Source organism: Lathyrus oleraceus, chromosome 7 (genome assembly GCF_024323335.1).
Source record: "Lathyrus oleraceus cultivar Zhongwan6 chromosome 7, CAAS_Psat_ZW6_1.0, whole genome shotgun sequence".
Classification (NCBI taxonomy): Eukaryota; Viridiplantae; Streptophyta; class Magnoliopsida; order Fabales; family Fabaceae; genus Lathyrus; species Lathyrus oleraceus.
The window spans coordinates 540,553,987-540,572,444 of record NC_066585.1 but is presented as its reverse complement, the minus strand read 5'-3'; the positions used below and the strand labels follow the sequence as shown (position 1 = coordinate 540,572,444).

The window sequence follows — 18,458 nt, the reverse complement described above, 5'->3', positions numbered from 1 at the left end:
AAATTTACTGCTCATATAGCTCGTCAATTTATCTTTGTTAGAATTAGTAAAAAAAATGGTTCAGAAAATACGGTATGAATCTAATTATTTACTTTCTTGTTTAAATAAAATGATTCTACAAAATGCAGTGAATCTTGAAAAGGGTAAAACTAAGAAGAATTAAAAGCATCCTCCCTCCCACAAATATTTGTAAAGAAAAGTGAAACTAATTAGGACTATAGTACACCTGCCACCCAAGAATGGCCTTTGACATTAATAATAATACAAATAACTTCTCAAAATTAAAGAATCACTGAATCCCCCCCGCTGGACCTTGGTCAGTCCCATGCAGTATACGGTTCAACTTAATCCGGGCCGTCAATCATGTGGAGATTGACAAGCAAACCTGCAAGGCTGGTAGGCTACGTATACCCTATGCATTCACAAAAACAACCACTGCTGTCCAAGCATAGGTGAAACTGTGTACAACATTTCTTCTTTCAAGCGCCCCTGTATTTCTATGTACAAATTGCTCATCAAGCATTGTTAGCAACTTCTGCAGCTCTCTGCCTCATCATCTCCATTACAGCAGCTCTTCGCCGTGAATCAGACTGCTGCTGCAACCTCCTTAGATGTTCTTTTAAATCCCTGGTTTTATCCCAAACCACACATTAACACATGAACATTCAATAATAAATCGAAACACTAACTTCAGTATAATGCTCCACAAACCTGCATCGTGGCACATGGCATTCAGATTCTTTGCATGCCCGAGCATGAAGTTGAAGCAAATACCACATTTTCTTGCAAAGAACGCAGCCTCCGGAAGCCCGTGTTTTGCAATGCATACCATGGCGGAACAGTCCCTTCACTTTGCGACAATTAGGATATTGGCAATGTGCAGAACGACATTGGGATGCATGCACTAGAAGATCGAGCATTTTCCTTAGCTGTAATTACACAACCGTTTAAATCAGAATTTATTACAGAAATTTCACAGCACGTATGATGATGATAAGCAAACAATAGCATCACAAAAATTTATAAACATAATACCAACAAAAATTTAGAAACATGACACTGACTGAAAGAAAGTGATGATGCTTCAAACACAACAGGTCATATACGATTTAATAATATGGCTTACACAATTTTTGTCTTAGATTCTTTTTAATTTAAAATGTTGAACAAATTAAGAATTATCATGTCATTAATCATCCATTTTATGCCAGTCATTGATATACATCATGAAATCCAAGTTTCTGTGCCATAAAGTTTCAGTAGAACTCTAAGTTCAAATTAAGTAGTTTTAACATGTTCCTCTTGTTTTAGTAAAAAGGAACATTTTAGTAAGCAACTTAATTAAAGGTTATTGAATGACCACTTAGCATTCGAGAGTCTATGCATAAGCAATTTCCGCAACCAACATAGAAATAAGAGAAAATTCTGCATGAGCTCAGTATGATATGATTTTACAACCCACTCAAAAGCTTATGAAAATAAGTTGAAAACTTATTGGCATATCATAAGCAACTTTTGCAAACTCTTCCAAACAAGTTACCTCCCTCCCTCTCAAATACTCCTCTCTTACCGCATCCTCCCTCACTTTCTTGATTCCCAAATCCCTCTCTCAACTGTCATGAAATGTTGAAATTTCACTATAATTTTATCTCTTATCCCAATGCTTCCGATGCCTTGGTTTCCATCTGTCCCCTGCCTTTTCCATTTCGACCCTTCCTCCTTTCATAAACCCGCATCCCTTGATTCATTTGAGGCCACTTTTCTCTACCTCTTCCTGCATCTCCTTAGTTTAACCTGGATTCCCTTTCTTTCATAGATGCAATCACTTGTCTAACATAACATTTTTACCTTTATAAAACTAAGCTTGCGTGTGTTTTCTCTTTACCACCACCAAACATCACATGTCTTAAAATTCTGCAGCCTTGAACGGTAACTTTCTATCACAAACTTAGATTAAGGAGGGTTGACTTAAACAATTGGCAAATACCCTAAAAGCCCTTGTTGTATATTTATGGCACAATAATATATGAATAATATAAGTAAGTGAGATATAAGCATGTCCATTGATATAACACAATCCACAGAAGTATTAATATCCTGTACAGTACCTGCAATACTCGATGCTGCCTTGCTTCTTTGTTCTGAGCATCACGATCCACCATTGACGGGTGATTTGTCAACTGATGAGGATGATCAATGTCTCCCTTTTGATAACAAGAATTGCATACATCGTACTCTGGGCAAACTTCACAACGCCAACCTTGACCAGTTTCTATGTCAAGATAGCATATATTACAAGTGGTCACAAACGCAGGAGCAGTTGGATTATGAAGATGATATAGGACCATCATTGAGGAATGCTTGGCCCGCCTTAAAGTATCATACTGGTAATGATTTCCCTGGCAGAGACTTAGAAATGCCTGTCTAGTGTCAAAGAATTCACTTTCAAGAATATCATCTTTATCCTTTGTATCATCTTGTACATCAGTAATTTCAACCTGCAAGATAAAGCTCATTAAAATTATTAACAGTTCACTAATTAGTAAAATGATTAACTTAAAGTAAATTCAAATTTAGAACTCAATAATTTGTCTAAGACCTTATCTTTTGAGAGTTGGAACCAGGAATTAGGCAGACATTAAATGATTAACAGTCAAGTGCTAATAGAATCTAACAGAGAAGTATAAAAGTAATGAACTGGTTTATAACCAGACACTTTTTACGCAAAATAAACCTACTTACCGGATAAAGAGTGTGTTTTTCCCTCTGATTAACAGGATGTCTTTCTCTCTCTTCACGCTGTAGTTCTGCTTCATAACACCTGATAGAATAGAAAAATCTGTTAGAGAATTCTGTTAAGCTCAGTTCTGAATTTTATATTGTGTATTCATTAATTGAAAGGGTAGAAGAGATCTCTTTATATAGAGACATGAGTAACTAACTAACTTACAGCTCAGAAAGTTGGTTACAGTTTTAGAATAAGAAAGAAATACAAAGCTAGTAGTTTACTACTTATCTCTAACATTCCCCCTTAGAAGTTGAAGGTGTGTTAATCAACTTTGTTTGTTAAACACCTTAAAGCTTGTCACAAAGAGGAAGGAATTTAACAGCAGACAGTGGTTTAGTTAGGGCTTCAGCCCACTGATCCTGAGCAGGGACATGAGCCACAACCAAACTCTTGTTGAGCACCTTCTCTCTCACAAAGAAGATGTCCAACTCCATGTGTTTGGTTCTGTTATGAAGAATGGGATTGTGAGCTAATGTAACTGGCTAAGATTGTCACACAGAATCTTTGGAGTCTGAAACTTGCAGTGAAGTTCATTGAGAAGAGACTGAACCCAAAGCATTTCTGCAGTTAGATTAGCCATGCTTCTATACTCTGCCTCTGCACTAGATCTGGCCACCAATGGCTGCTTCTTTGACCACCAAGAGATAATATTAGGACCTAGAAACACACAAGCACCTGAGGTTGACCTTCTGTCATCAGGATCTGATGCCCAGTCAGCATCACAGAATCCTAGAAGTGACAAAGGTTGATGGATTGGAGCAGGTTGAAAGAGGAGCCCATAGTGTAGAGTGCCACTTAGGTACCTGAGGATCCTTTTCACTGCTTTCCAATGCTCCTTCAATGGATTAGATAAAAACTGGCACATCTTATTAACAGAGAAAGAGATTTCAGCCTGGTGGTTAAGGTAGCATATCGAAGAGCACCAACAACAGAGCAAAACTGAGTGGGATAAATTACTGTATCAAACCCAATTCTGGAAAGCTTGCTGCTAAAAACCATTGGTGTAGGCATCCCCTTGGCAGAAGACATATTTACTTTGCCTAGTCACTCACATACTTGGCTTGTGAGAGAAGCAAAGAGCCATTTGGGAAGTGGGTGACTTCAATCCCCAAGAAATAGTTTAAGTTGCCTAGCGGCTTTAGAGCAAATTTGTCATTAAGATTCTCGATCAAGGTAGCAATAAAGGATGAAGAAATTCCAGTGATGATTATATCATCAACATAGACCAATATCATAATATTGAGACTGCTTGTGTGTAGTAAAAACAGACTTGGGTCAAACTTGCTAGCCTGGAAACCATACTGCAGCAAAGACCCTTTAAGTCTGTCAAACCAGGCCCTAGGCGCCTGTTTACGCCCATATTGAGCTTTGTTTAACCTGCAAACTAGAATCTTATCTGAAACCTCAAAGCCAGGGGGTTGGTGCATATAAACTTCTTCCTCAAGTATGTCATTGAGGAAGGCATTGTTCACATCAATCTGCTGAACAGTCCGCCTGTTTGTGACTGCAAGTGTCAGAACAGTTCTGACATTGACAGGCTTTATAACGAGAGAAAATGTTTCAGTAAAATCATTGTCAGCCTGCTGATGAAACCCTTTAGCAACAAGTTTGGCCTTGTACTTGTTGATTGAGCCATCAGGGTTCTCCTTCACCCTAAAACCCCACTTGCAGCCAATAGGCTTCTTAGTGGCAGATGGTGGCACCAAAGTCCAAGTCTGATTCTTCAAAAGAGCCTGATACTCCTCTTTCATAGGCTGTAACCAATGAGGTGCAGTCAAGGCTTGACTAACTGAGGTAGGTTCCATGTGAGTAAGAAGAAGGGTAGGATAGAGTCTAGGTTGAAGGATACCACTCTTGGCCCTAGTTTATATAGCATGGACATTGAGAGGTTGATGAGAAGTGCAGAGGCATGAGTAGGAATAGTTAAAGGGCTGTCAGAGGAGATAGTGTCAGTTGAGGATGAGGGTGAGATAGTACTAGCTTCAGCTAGATCAGAGAAAGCAGGAGCTGGTGAGGGAGAAGAGTGAGGGAGAAGAGGCAGGGGAGGTAGGCATAGGAGAACTAGGTGAGGCATAGGATCGACACTAGGAAGAAAGTGCTGAGGAACCGAAGGTGCAGTGACGAATCTCTGAAGCTTGTGACAATAACTCCATCAATTTGTTGTTTCCACTGCTTGAAGTTCTTGTCATCAAGTTTCACAGAGATGAGATGCGAAAGTTTGACATGAGAAGAGCGAAGGAGCCCTCAGTGATGAATGGAGAAGAATTCTCCATGGATGCAGGTTATTGGATCAAGAAAGAAGCTCTAGATACCATGATAGAATAGTAGAAATATTCTGTTATGCTCGGTTCAGAATTTCATATTGCGCATTCATTAATTGAAAGAGTACAAAAGATCTCTTTATATAGAGACATGAGGAACTAACTTACAGCTCAGCAAGTTAGTTATAATGATAGAATAGTAGAAATCTGTTAGAGAATTCTGTTATGCTCAGTTCAGAATTTCATATTGTGTATTCATTAATTGAAAGAGTACAAAAGATCTCTTTATATAGAGACATGAGTAACTAACTAACTTACAGCTCAGCAAGTTAGTTATAATTTTAGAATAAGAGAGAAATACAAAGCTTGTAGCTTACTACTTATCTCTAACAACACCTAAAGAGAGGCAAGACAAAACGTGTGACTGCCAAAATCGATTTGTCGAGTTTGAAAGTTTTTCAGTTGGCAATAGATAAAAGAAAAATTGAAAGATCACACAAGGGATAAAAACAAATAATACTAATGAGATAAGACATATGATGTTGGGACAATGAAGAAATGTTATTGTAGAAATATCCACAGCAGATAAATAGTAGTTGAAATTACTCTTTTCTAATTAGATGGAGATGCCAGAATTTTCTACTGGTATATCCATTTAGTTTAACAAATAGTAACTGACATGTCATAAGCCAAAACATGGAGATAAAATTGAAGAGCCTTACTTATCACAAATCTGAAAGTTCTTGCACTGGCTACAAACCCAACGGTTGCCACACACCATTAGAATACAGCAGTGGCTACATGCATGCTGCAAGTGAACCATAATAAAATCTTCCTTCATTGGGGAAATGGTTTCACCGAGCTGGAGAAAGAATGATCAAGAACTTCGTATAAATAAAATTATCACAAAAAAACCTAACAAAAAAAAAGTTTAAATCGGTGAAGTAAGGAGAAGATAATAATGTTAGGAAGCATGATCACACGAGGTACAATCAAATTGCTAAAAGATATTTATATTGTTGCATATTTAAAATGATGAATTACTTTGTGCATGAGGAGCAGATCTTTCGAAGCATTTCCTGAAAGATCTGACTGGCCAGATGCTTTCAAGGCCCTTTTTGTGATAGTCTTTTTTGTTGTTCCCTTTTTATTTTGTCTTCTTCCATCTTCCTCTTGGCGTAGCTGATAAATCAAATCCTCTGCAGCCCCAGGCCAGTAGTCACCGTCAAAATATGGCAGTCTTGCAGCTGTAACCTTAGCTCTACATTCACCAGTAGATGTGAAGAAATGATCATATAAGTTGGTGATATCAACCACAACATTCTCCTTTGCAGCTTTTCTTAACATGGCAAGATACCTGATGAAACATGTTCACAGATGCAGAAGTTAGAGATGAATAAACATATCACATTATACAACTACAATTATATTACAAGTTTCTGTTTCTTTTTTGCTAATATCAACTCTCTTGTGCTCACCATTCACGAAGCTTGTCAGATTTTGGTGTTTTCTGAATTTCTGGATGGCAATATAAAATATAATCTTCACCCTTCAATGGAGGACAGGCCCATATATAGCAGCTAGTAAAACCACGCAGCTTACAATATTCGAGATATCCAATCTACAAGAAATAGAATGAAATGAAAAATTGTTTATATAGAATATAGGTTACAGTATCATTAAAAGGCAGAGCTGTAATTCTCCAAGAGAGGGTTCCAAAGTAAGACACTGCCAAAGATTACCAGAATTTCATGGTAAACAAATGTTCGAAGAGCCTCTCCAGTTACTGACTTAACCTCGGGCCTGAAATACTTCACAGAGTCCAGATATGAAAGATACACCCGGCGCTGATTGGGAAATTGACATTCAGCTCCAAATTCTTGAACATACATGCCAAATAAGCATACTTCCACACCTTCAATCTTTTGAAACAGCAAAACCACCTGGAAATGAAAGCTAAGACATCATTATCAAAGATAATAGATAAGGTTTTAATAACAACCATGTAGTTTAAAACAACCTTTTGATTACCTTGGATTTGTATGGGAATTCTGTTGGGTAATTTTCTTCCTGAAAAATTTCCAAAAAGCGCTGTTTCACTTCTAACTTCTTGTCAACGGATGACACGACTCTTACGACTAGGGAGTCAGCTCCAGGCACCTAGTAACACCCAAATGAAAACAAAATTGGCAATCCATTAGAAACCAAGAACATGGACAAGTAGTGGTGGAATAACAGTGATCTTGGCCTAATAACAGATCTAGGAGACTGATAGCATCTTAAACTTTTGGGCCTAAATCATCCTCACAAAACTGGCTTGCAATGTGAGAACCACCCAAACGTTATAAGCATGATATAGGTCATATTTGTAATCAGTGTGAAACTCTCAAAACACCTTCTCATGCTCAGGATTGAACATCTAAAGTGTGAAATTATATGAGTAGAATAACATGGATCTCAATATAGGCATGCCCGGGTCTAGACATTGAACAGCGCTCACCTTGCAACCTAATTGTCTGGGCATGAGTTAAGCTCAATCCCAAAACCTAGGATGCTTACTCGTGAAACCGTGATGTATCCAATACCGCTATGTGTACGGTACTGGCCGATACTCTCTTTTTCCTCATTAATCTGCTGTGGGTGAAATTTGAGGCTTTCTCATATATATCTTTTTTTAATAAACCAGTGTTGTTAAAAAATCGGAATTCGGGGTAGCCAATATGATATGTCAACTCTACTATTTTCACTATAGTGGCGCGTTTTGATATATCAGTTATAGCGGTACGTAAAGAAAAGCGTAGTTGAGTGTTTTAGCAGTGGCCAAACTTTTTAAAACTTTAAAGTATAAACCTGAAGTGGTGAGTCAGTTGGTGGGTACTATAGATAATACCTAAAGGAATAAAACCTCACTACTTTTGTAATCTATGTTTATGCAGCTTTTATTTGTTTGACTATGTGCTTTATTTTTTGTACAATTATTTATATTTCAACCGCTTTGCGGCTTCCACTATTTACCAGCTACTCTATCCACTATTTCTCATATCGGATTCTTGGTGATCTCCTATGAATAACACTGGAATAAATGACTTTCTCACATATTAATATAATAATTATAATTATATACTAGTATTTGTGCATTTGAGTTTCTAACTTTCTATATTGTTGTAACAAAATACAATTTTTGACTTGTTAGTTAATCTTTTATTGTGTTGCCTTCAAAAAAATCGTTTTGATGTTTTGTTGTGAATTGAACAATTTAGATGTATCATATTATATTATATAAATAACTCGTGTTCTTTGTCAACGTACACATACCTTAATTCTTTTTAAAACGACATATATCTTGTATTCATACCTATGCCTCCTAGTAGATAAGTTTATGAGCCCATATCTTTGTTATTCCACTGGCATATGACGACGCTAATGTTCCGTGTTATTTGCCTAGACTAATGTGGGTGCCACCCACACTTAGGACAGGAAATTGGCCTAGATCATTTTAATAAGTAGTTTTCAAAGCCGGATTTTTTGTTTATGGTTTTTATTAAATTTAGATGTTTTTATTCTCACTTGATTTTGTGTTTGAGGAGTGTTGGAGGTTAGTCAAAGTGTAAAAAAGGATTTTTGGTACATTTGTTTGAGATTCCTCACACATGTCGTACAAATTCCAGTGTTCAACATGTGTATGACACACGATATATCTAAACCTAGGAGTATTGGAGCTTTATAGAAAATCTTCATTACACCCAGGTATTTGAGAGACCTAGAATTCTCCCACCAGATTTTTTTTCAAAAGATTAATCCCCCTCAAATTCCCCTTCTACTAGTTATAAGTTATAACCAACCAACTAACTAACCATTCAACTTACAGGGATACTGGATACCTAACAATCTAACTGATATAAAATACAAGGTAAAAAAGTGAAGAGCTAAAATAAAAAAAATAAAACATAAAAGGTAATTATGAATTAAAAAATAGAACTGAATGTAATTCTCATAACCAATATATTAATCACCTCATCATAGCTTTTCCCATGAAACCTTGCTCTCTCTGTTCTTTCGTGCTTTAGCCGCTTAAACAATCGTTGTTCGATATGATCACTAAGAATAGTTCTAGGTAAATCCTTCGCCCCAAGAACAGCACTTTGGGGTAATGGCTTGCGCTCACCCCGTTCTACCTCTTCAATGTAGCAGTTAGGGCAAGTGTATTCAGCTTGTCCACCATCATTTCTTCTTCCATTAAACAAAGCACATATTTGATGTTGCCAAGCTTCACATTTATCACATTGAACCCACTGCAGACAAAACATTGATGGTTAATAAAACAAATAAACAACTAATCAAGCAACAATATGGCACATATGGCACGCACCCATTCCTCAGTTTCCTCATCATTCTTCTTCTTTTCCAATCTTGACTTAGAAATGGGAGTCCCATCAACAACAATGTGTTCTGTACGAGCATCATTATAGCATGGGATACAAAAATAATGCCGAGTATCACCAGTACCCATGGTATAGTACATATTGTTCCGTTTGATGCGAACCCCGCATGTTGTGCAATAAATAGGTGGTGGTTCAAATGTAAGCTTCTCAACAGCACATAATTGACAGGAATTCTCACTCATAGAATGCTCCATTGCTTGATTCTTCTCAGCCTTTGATTTGCTCTGTCACAGAAAATGATGCATAATAGTAACAGGTTAGTACAGAAGACAGATAGAAAAAATGTGTGCATAAGATATAGAAAATGAGCAATAAAAATAGTAGAATATGTTCAACCAGACTTCAATATGTTAATAAACCTTGACTCTAAGATAAGCAACATAACCTAGCGTGTTAAATAGCGTGGAGTGCATTCCATTAGGTTCGATTTCACTATATCTCTTTTCATCAATCAAAACATAGCCAAACTGATGACAGAAATAATTCAAATAATGAAATGCATAATAGACATACATCATATATGTAACTAACACCATGTTCCGTAGATCATGAAACTGGCTATTAAAGAGACAGAGACAGCCTAGGGTATATCAAAGTATGAGTTGGAGCCTTAAAAGTAACTACAAACCCTAGTTATTCATTAGCATAATATTCATAGTATCCAGCTATTTATTTGGGTGGAATTGACTGATGAATTTCGGGAATGCCCCAAAGATTTGCTGATTTTTCTCTAAACTAGATTCACGCGCTTTTTCTGTAGAAAGGAGGGTATATTCTTGAAGCAGTGTGATCTGTATGTTGTTCTTTGGTGCCAGCCTTAGGCTAGAGTAAAGTGCCTGCCGCTTTAAAGGAAAATATATATATGTCACTAGACTAGTAGTTATCAATCTCAGCATGACATTCAGCACATACTTCCTTTCAGAGAATCCTAGAGGTAGACTTGTTAAGAGAGTGGAGTTCAGTTAACTTTTCTTTGTACTCATTCATATAAATTTTCCTCTTGTATAAATGAAAAGAGTTGTCAATTTGTTGACACCAAAATAAACATGATCAGTACAGGGTCTATTTTGTTCTTTCGTTCAATCTAAATTTCAAAGTTTATTTAGTTTGTTATGACACCGCCTCAAGGCTGAAACTAAATGGTTTCTTTCAGCTTGTGACATCCCAGTCTACTAATATAAAATAAAGGATGTATAATCAAACCAGAGGTTACTAATGAATTTCACGCAAGCAACATGTGCTTTTTGAAGTCCATAGACTATTATATCAGGAAAAAAGTTTCAGTATATTTTAACTTACAATTGAAATGTTTAGTATTATTAAACTAATGGCATTAAATTAACTTTTTTTATGAAAACGATAACATGGGAATATACAAATACTTACTTGGCCAACCCATTGCCGGAGACCAGTAATATGTTCCCGGACTTGCTCTGGAGTAAATAACTCGGTTAAAGAGACCCCCTTAATTTTTGGCTTACCAGACTTTGTTCCAGCTGCATTTTCACAGTGCTGCATCACATTTTCTTGCCTATCTTGCCCAATTTCTTTCTCATTTTTCATATTTTCTGGCCTAGCTAAATTACCAGGATCATCATTCTTGACAGGCTCACCACTGGGAATTTTATTATCTGCATTATTGGAATCCATCTTCATATCGCTAAGCTTAGCATGAGACTGAACTTCAGCTTTTACTTCTGTAAGCTCAGACTTAATTGAGATAGACTTCTCTGCATTGGGATAGATTTGGGACTGAGCATCCCTGGAAACAAGAGATTCACAATTTGCTGAAATAGAGGATGAAACAGAATTATCTTTTTCAAGATTAACAGACTGGGTGCAATGCTCAATCTTTATGCGTTTTAGAGATGGGTGCAAGCCTTCTGAAGTTTCCACAACTAACGTAGGATTCGAGATCAATCTGGATGGCATAGCTGTAATATTGTAAGATTTACATGATCCATTTACCACACTTGGCAAACTTGATTCAGAGTCTGGCTGAATTTGAGCCTTAAGTTGAAATGCACGCCGGTAATTTTTTACAAAAACACAAACAGGGCAACACGGATCCTTGCAGTGCATGAAATGATGAAGCAATACCCTAGTATGATGACAACGAGGGTATGGACAATGACGCACGGTGCATTCATCTATGTGCTTGCATAACTTCTGTGCACTAGAACAAAAGCGTTCTTGGCATCGTCCTTCAGGAGCAGAACATCGTCGAGCATGAAGTAGAAATAAGAGCCACCTTTGTTGATTTTTGTGTGCCTTTTTGACATCACTTCCTGGGTCTTGTGGAGCAGCTGCGCCACTAGGAACAACAGCTTGACTCATTGATACATCCGATGATAAGTTATTGCAATGAGCTTCATCCTTTCCTGATATTCTTTGATGAAAATCTACATGGAGATGCTGGTCGTGTGAAATATTGTTAGACATGTGGTTACCATCTTGTGAGTCAGGCCATTGGTTTAGAACTACTGGTTTAGAATTGGATTGTGCACCAACTGTAAGACAGCTGAACTTATTTTGAGATTCTGTAACTAATTGGTGTGGATGCAACATTTGTTGCGAATTTTGAGGTGCTGATGACGATAAATCGTGCTGACCAGATGGAAAGGAAAGGTATTGAGCACTCCTAGAACAATCTTCAGATGAATTTTGCTGGAACTGATTCTGCATCTCAGACATATGGAACTGTTCAGGAACATGAGAATTGAGCACTTCTTTATGGTGTTCAATTCCAGGCTCTATCTTCACTTGGTTTTCTAGATTGGAAGACAACTGAGACTGATTGAATCCATCGTCATTGACCAAATGCTGAGGCTGCTGACTATGTAGTTTCAACTGAAATTGTTGCTGTGATTGTGAATACTGTTCTAGCTGTTGAAATTGCTGGGGCCTTTGCTGATACTGTTGTTGAGAATGCAGAAAGGCATCTCTTGAAGCCGATGAAGACTGAAACTTTTCCAATTGATTGACTGCTTGAGATTTCATATGAGTAGCCTGCTGCATACCATGCAAATTTGAGTGACTGCTAATCAATGAATTAGTCTTGGGTATCGATGGCAGTTTTACTGAATTTGTGTTCTGAGTGTTCATCATAGACCCAGAAGATGCCACAGATCCATAAAAGTTTCCAGAAGCAAAAGGGTCAACATTATTCATTCCATATCCATCACCTGATAATAAAAGTGTTACTCATTATGACAGATGTCAATTTCTAGGGACAAAAAATATACACATACACAAACAGATAGACATACCAATAAATAATATTAACTAAAAACGGTGACACAACTAAACACGGGTAAGAAAGATTACCCTGCACTACTGGTTTCTGATTCTGGTCAAAGTGCTGATGTATGTGTTTAGGGGAATTAGCATAAGTTGGGGCATAACCATCAGAAGTGCCTGGTTCATTAGCAAGTTGGACATTGTTACCAATCAAGCCCAGCCCACTATTTATAGCACCATTTGAGTTTGTAAATTGTTTTTGCAGCAAACCAGATCTCATTCCACTACTCATTTGGCTGCCAAGGTTCGACAATACATGACTTTGGTCACCAACATGCTGTTTCTGCTGCAGCAGCTGTGACTGTGATACCATAGTAGACTCTGCACTAGAAAAGATATTACCGTTAGAAGATGAATCTACATTCATATGTGAGTGATTGCTGTTAACTGTAAATCCTGGCGTAGGAATCATTTGGCTTGAAATTCTCGGCACACCCATTGATGACATGTTCCCTCCCGAGCCAACAGAAAAGTTGGTAGAAGACTGCTGATATCCATTTGACAAACCTACAATAAATATGCTCCAGAATGAAAAAAAGGAAACAAAAGTGAAAAAGATTGGTAAAGCACTAAAGCATTTTATTACCATCAGATCTATTTATGGAATTGCCGAGCATGCCACCAGCTGGTAACATATTTACACTATTGAAAGATGTTGATACCATGCTATTACCCCCACTGGAAGATATCATTGAGGCATCTATAGAAGATGCAGCCACCATGCTTGAATTTGGACCATGCGACAAACCAGGGGTTGGTATCATTGTACCAATGGGAGAGGAGCTAATAAACTGAGGATATTGTTGGCTGTTATTATTCATAGTTGCTCGTCGAAGGAAATTAGATAAACGACTCTCTAGTGTTTCCAAGTTCATGTAGTCCTCCTAAAATACAAGTCCAAAACATTGTAAATACAATAATAATCTTCGAAATTAAGGAGGAAGAAGTTTGAATGCACCTTGTTATTACTTCCAGAATCATAAATCTTGGGTATTTAAAAATTAAAATTAAGGAAGATGTAAATCCCTCCGAATAGTGATAAGATAATTAACATGAGATCAAGAAAAAACCTTAGAGGAAGCAGCTTTTAACATGGCCTCCTCCAGGCGTTTTGCAAGATCCTTAATCCTCCTTTTCTGAATATCATCAATTGGCTGATGATGATGCCGGTGCAATAACACATCACAGCTGGAAGGTGAAGGTAGAATGTAAATATATATTATTTGCTGTAAAGTGAAATCGACAAGAATGAAAAGAATACCATAACATATCGTATGCAAGCATTATATTATATCCCAGTCAAAAAAACGAACCAGGTGGAGCACTCAGAGACAGAGCAATCGAATTGACTTAATGGCATATATACTGCAGTGGTCCTAATCAATAACTTTGATAGAATGATTTCGCTAGTTCAAATATGTTTACATTGACCAAGTGCCAAAAAAATATCTTTCCTTTTTTTTATATAAATCCAACTATTTATTTCTTTTTGAACCAAATTATAACATATATTGGCATGTCAATAGCTAGTTTCAAGAAATATCAATCTCCAAGTATTACACCTATTGATAAAATTCGCCAAAGGACTTAATATAGTCAAATTACCCCCTTAAGGAGGGGTTAAAGAAGCAAATAACTTACATCTTCTCTTGAATAAATGCCCGTGCTCTAAGAAATTCAGTGTCCATGTTATTTGATGATCGTGATACACCGCCTAAAGATGACATCTGTGATGGGAGGGCATTCCCATTTAGCTGGGTGAGTCCAGGCAACTGAGTTCCTGTTTGATTGGGTACCTGTCCAGATATCTGTCCTGGAATATGTGCCTGTAGTTTCATCTTTATTCTTCACATAACTTTAAAATGTTCCAAGCATTACACCATCAGCTAGTACTTCGCCCTTGTAATCAGGTACAAACCAAACACCTGATGAGTAGCGCCAATCCAATACCGAAATCAATGTAAAGTCAACAATTTCATGTGCAAATTCAATGTCAAAATCCATTTAAATGTGAATTTAAAATCAACAATTTAATTTTAAAGGCACTAACAAAAAGTGATAGGAAGAAACATATTATCAGAATATATGAAATTTGAAAAGAAGAGGCAAAATGATTATAAATTTGGTTAAAGTGTATGAGCAAAATAAGTTTGTGTAAATTGATGCAAAAGGAATTCCCTATAGTTGTTGTGGATAATTGATTATAGAAATTCAGTCAAGCATGAGTAGTATAAGAAACCCTAGATATTAAACGAAATCAACAAATACAAGTTAAGGAAGAAGGAAACCCTAATAGATTGATGACTTAGGGCTAACCTAAAACGGTGAAGAATCGGTTGCGGAATGAAATGGGAGTGTAGGAAATTGGAAAAGAAGGTGCAAAATATCGACGACCGCGACGACGAAGATTCACGATGCTTTTGCCGTGGAGAAAGAGAGAAAGGTCGGTGACAACATCTCCAACCAAAGGCACGTGCGAAATTTTGCCACGAACGAACTATAATAACTAAAATAAAAAGAACCGATAAATCGATAAATACATCATATCGTAATTTTTTTAAATAAAGATCATATCTTATATTATATTGATTATTAAAATTAAAAAGAGTAAGAAAAAATAAACCGTAAGTACTAAGTAGGCGGACGGGATCAAAGATATCTATTGGTCGAGCACCGGAATTGTTTAGGTTACAGTTTTTTCGATCTAAACTTTAATTTTCATTTAATTTAAACTTTTTTTTTATCTTAACTACATTTAAAAACTGTTTTTTAATCCCGTTACGCCCAGTTTGCCCGTGTTAAGTAAAACTTCAATTTTATTCCATAAACGTCTTTCAAATATGTTATATTAATCAATAGTTTAAATCTATTTAAAACAAAAATTGAATTATTAAACTTATATTTTATTCGTGTCTTTTTGTTTATATGTACATTAATGTCTTTTTATTTATATGTTCATTAAATAAATATTTTTTTGAATTTATGTTAAACTAAAGTTTTAGTTTTTTATTTTAATTTGATTTACGAAATTAATCTTTTAATTTTAAATTTAATGATTTTTGGTTCTCCTTTTTGTTTTTTTTTAGAGAAAGTCGATGAGATATTTGTTTTTTAAGTTATATTTTTATTTACAAAATTTTACAATAGATTTATATACGATGATTTGTGATATTTCACAAAAAAAAAATGATATTTAAAAAATGAAAACATCATTAATTTTAAGTGTAGAAATTTTACATCTGCATAATATTTCAAAGGTTTAACGGTGATACACTGAACAGTGTAAAATAGTTTTACACTGTCATCCAATAAGAATATATCATTTCGTCATGTCATACTAGTATTTTAAAATTTTCAGTCTGATTTGACGATGCATGGCCGTCATTGGTTGATAGTGTAAAATAAATTTACAATGTCAGTGTATGACCCTTTTTCTCATATTTCAAACCTTGCAATCTTGATTATGCATATTGCAGATGACTCAGACTTTGCAAACTGCATAATGTTACCAAATTATTATACGACGTATTATTTCAATATTTGCATTATGAATATATCGCTGCATATATAAGTAAGGTAATTGAATATATAAATTTTTGATATAATAAGATGTTAAACTTTGCATGATAACAAAAAAAAAGCCAATCGGAGAAGTGTATTCTATGCATAAATACTGACTAATATAATTTGTCATACATAAAGTTATACTTCAACTAAAAAAATACCCAAAACATCTGCAAAATAAATTGAAGTACATACCCATAAATGATTTTATTCACTTGTTTATAGAAAACACACAAAAATAACAGAGTTCATCAAACCATCTTCAATGTAGCATACAAGTAAGGGGAAAAACTTCCCATTTTTAAAACCAATGCATCTCCGTCGTAGAAATTTTTCCTGTCAACATATTCATATCATCCTTGCGCCATGTACTTCACATATATGTTAGACTTATTCTTACGTGTGATCGTGTGAATGACAGCTTCAACATCAATTAATTTTATCTCATTTTGATTTTGTCGAAGGCATTTCTTAGCTATCACCCTAGGAAAGTGTTGCAAAATATCACAACTCCACATAACCGAATGTCACTAAATAACCAATTTTAACAAGAATAAATCATTTATACATATATGTTTACCAGTATGTTTCTTGCTTTGCTTTTTGCATTGAATATGATGATCTCCCAGACAAAGACATTGTTCCCCATTTCGCTTTCCTGATGAACTCTAATTAGAACAACATTGTTAAAAGCAATTTGTCTCATCTCTTTCGTACCTAGTACATTACCTCCAACAAGTTTGTTTTGCACAACATGTGCATTCTTTGTAACCAGTTTTTATTTCCGATTTTCCTTCATTATGTTTTCTAAAACATTGTTAGTGACGTTGATGTCATATTCTACCTTAATATGATTTATAACAACCTTTCCTTTTCCAATGTTTGATTTTTCAAACTCAACATTTTTGTCAGCCACTACGGTTTTGGCAATCGGTTTCATAACAACCTTTCCTTTTTCCAAATTTGAAGGTGCAATTTTCATATTTTTGGCAATCACTACGATGTTGGCGGTCTTTGTAAGCCTTGAATTAACATTCACATTTTCTTAGTAGATGTGCTTAATCATTACCATAGTTGTTTCCCCACTGAAAAATCGATATCAGTATTATGAAGCATCAATATACCAGATTTACATATATATACACAATATATTATAAATTTTTGAAACAAAAGCAAACTTCCAAACAGTGAAATCCTTGCAAGCAGTTATCTTCAATGAGTATAATTCCTTTTTACAAACATATTGAACTCAATATATTGATGTTTTATTGCAACATAGGCGGGAAAATCAAAATACATTCTCAAACAATTTACACATTTCAAGCAAGAAAATTTAGCAAGTTTTACCTCATATCTGACAAACAATCATCTGATATGTATCCATGAATTAGCTTGCTTAGACTAGACATGATTCCACTCCTCTGTGAGCGATTTCTATGACCAGTTAGTAGTGAAACAGCTGGGTCGTTGCAATATGTTCGAAAATGTCCCGATGCTTGGAGTAGAAAACCTTTATTTCATGAACTACACATTGATTGTTACCATTATGAACTTTTGGACCATGAATACATATCAAGTGGGCTGTGGATCATTTTATATTAGAAAATAATTTCATATCATCCGTTTTAATTTATCATTTTTTAATAGATGATTTCATTAATTTTAAAAATATAATGCATTTCATTTTATATTATTTTAATCAATATATTTTTTATTTGTTACCATTTCAAAATATTTAATCAAATATTACTAAATATTTATTTTAATTACATAATAATCATCATTTTAAACATATTTTTTTTAATTTAAACTTCTTAAACACAATTATATAATTTTTATTTTTATTTTATTTAATATTTTGTTGACTTTACTCGACCCATGCGAACGCACGGGTCTCTTACTAGTTTTAAGTGTAAAAGTATTAAACGAGATCAAAATTGTTTAAATTTTAAAAAGAAGAATCAATTTCATGAATTAGGTAAGCTTAGAATTTAAGTTAGTTTAAATTGTTATTATCGTTCTTTTTTTTTGTTAATGGTTATTATCGTTATGTAAAACCTCGGCATAATGCATGTTTATAATTGCATTAAATCGAAACGTTAA

At 35.4% G+C, this 18,458-nt stretch overlaps 1 protein-coding gene across 2 annotated transcripts; it reads right to left on the bottom strand.

The window, feature by feature from the left end:
- Positions 1 to 59: 59 nt before the first annotated feature.
- LOC127107177 (histone acetyltransferase HAC1) lies at positions 60 to 15,300 on the bottom strand. Of its 2 annotated transcripts, none has more exons than XM_051044470.1 (17): positions 15,108 to 15,300; positions 14,433 to 14,716; positions 13,862 to 13,979; positions 13,378 to 13,675; positions 12,819 to 13,298; positions 10,878 to 12,676; positions 9,419 to 9,715; positions 9,063 to 9,341; positions 7,081 to 7,209; positions 6,792 to 6,992; positions 6,528 to 6,670; positions 6,094 to 6,406; positions 5,772 to 5,911; positions 2,743 to 2,821; positions 2,109 to 2,498; positions 712 to 929; positions 60 to 627 (listed from the first exon to the last, which is right to left on the bottom strand). In XM_051044470.1, the coding sequence occupies exons 2-17, from the start codon at positions 14,627 to 14,629 to the stop codon at positions 516 to 518; spliced, it is 5,193 nt and encodes a 1,730-aa protein (XP_050900427.1). In that variant the 5' UTR covers positions 14,630 to 14,716; positions 15,108 to 15,300; the 3' UTR covers positions 60 to 515. The 2 variants fall into 2 exon arrangements, with proteins under 2 accessions (XP_050900427.1, XP_050900428.1); XM_051044471.1 differs by having other exon boundaries at positions 14,433 to 14,690.
- Positions 15,301 to 18,458: the final 3,158 nt, after the last annotated feature.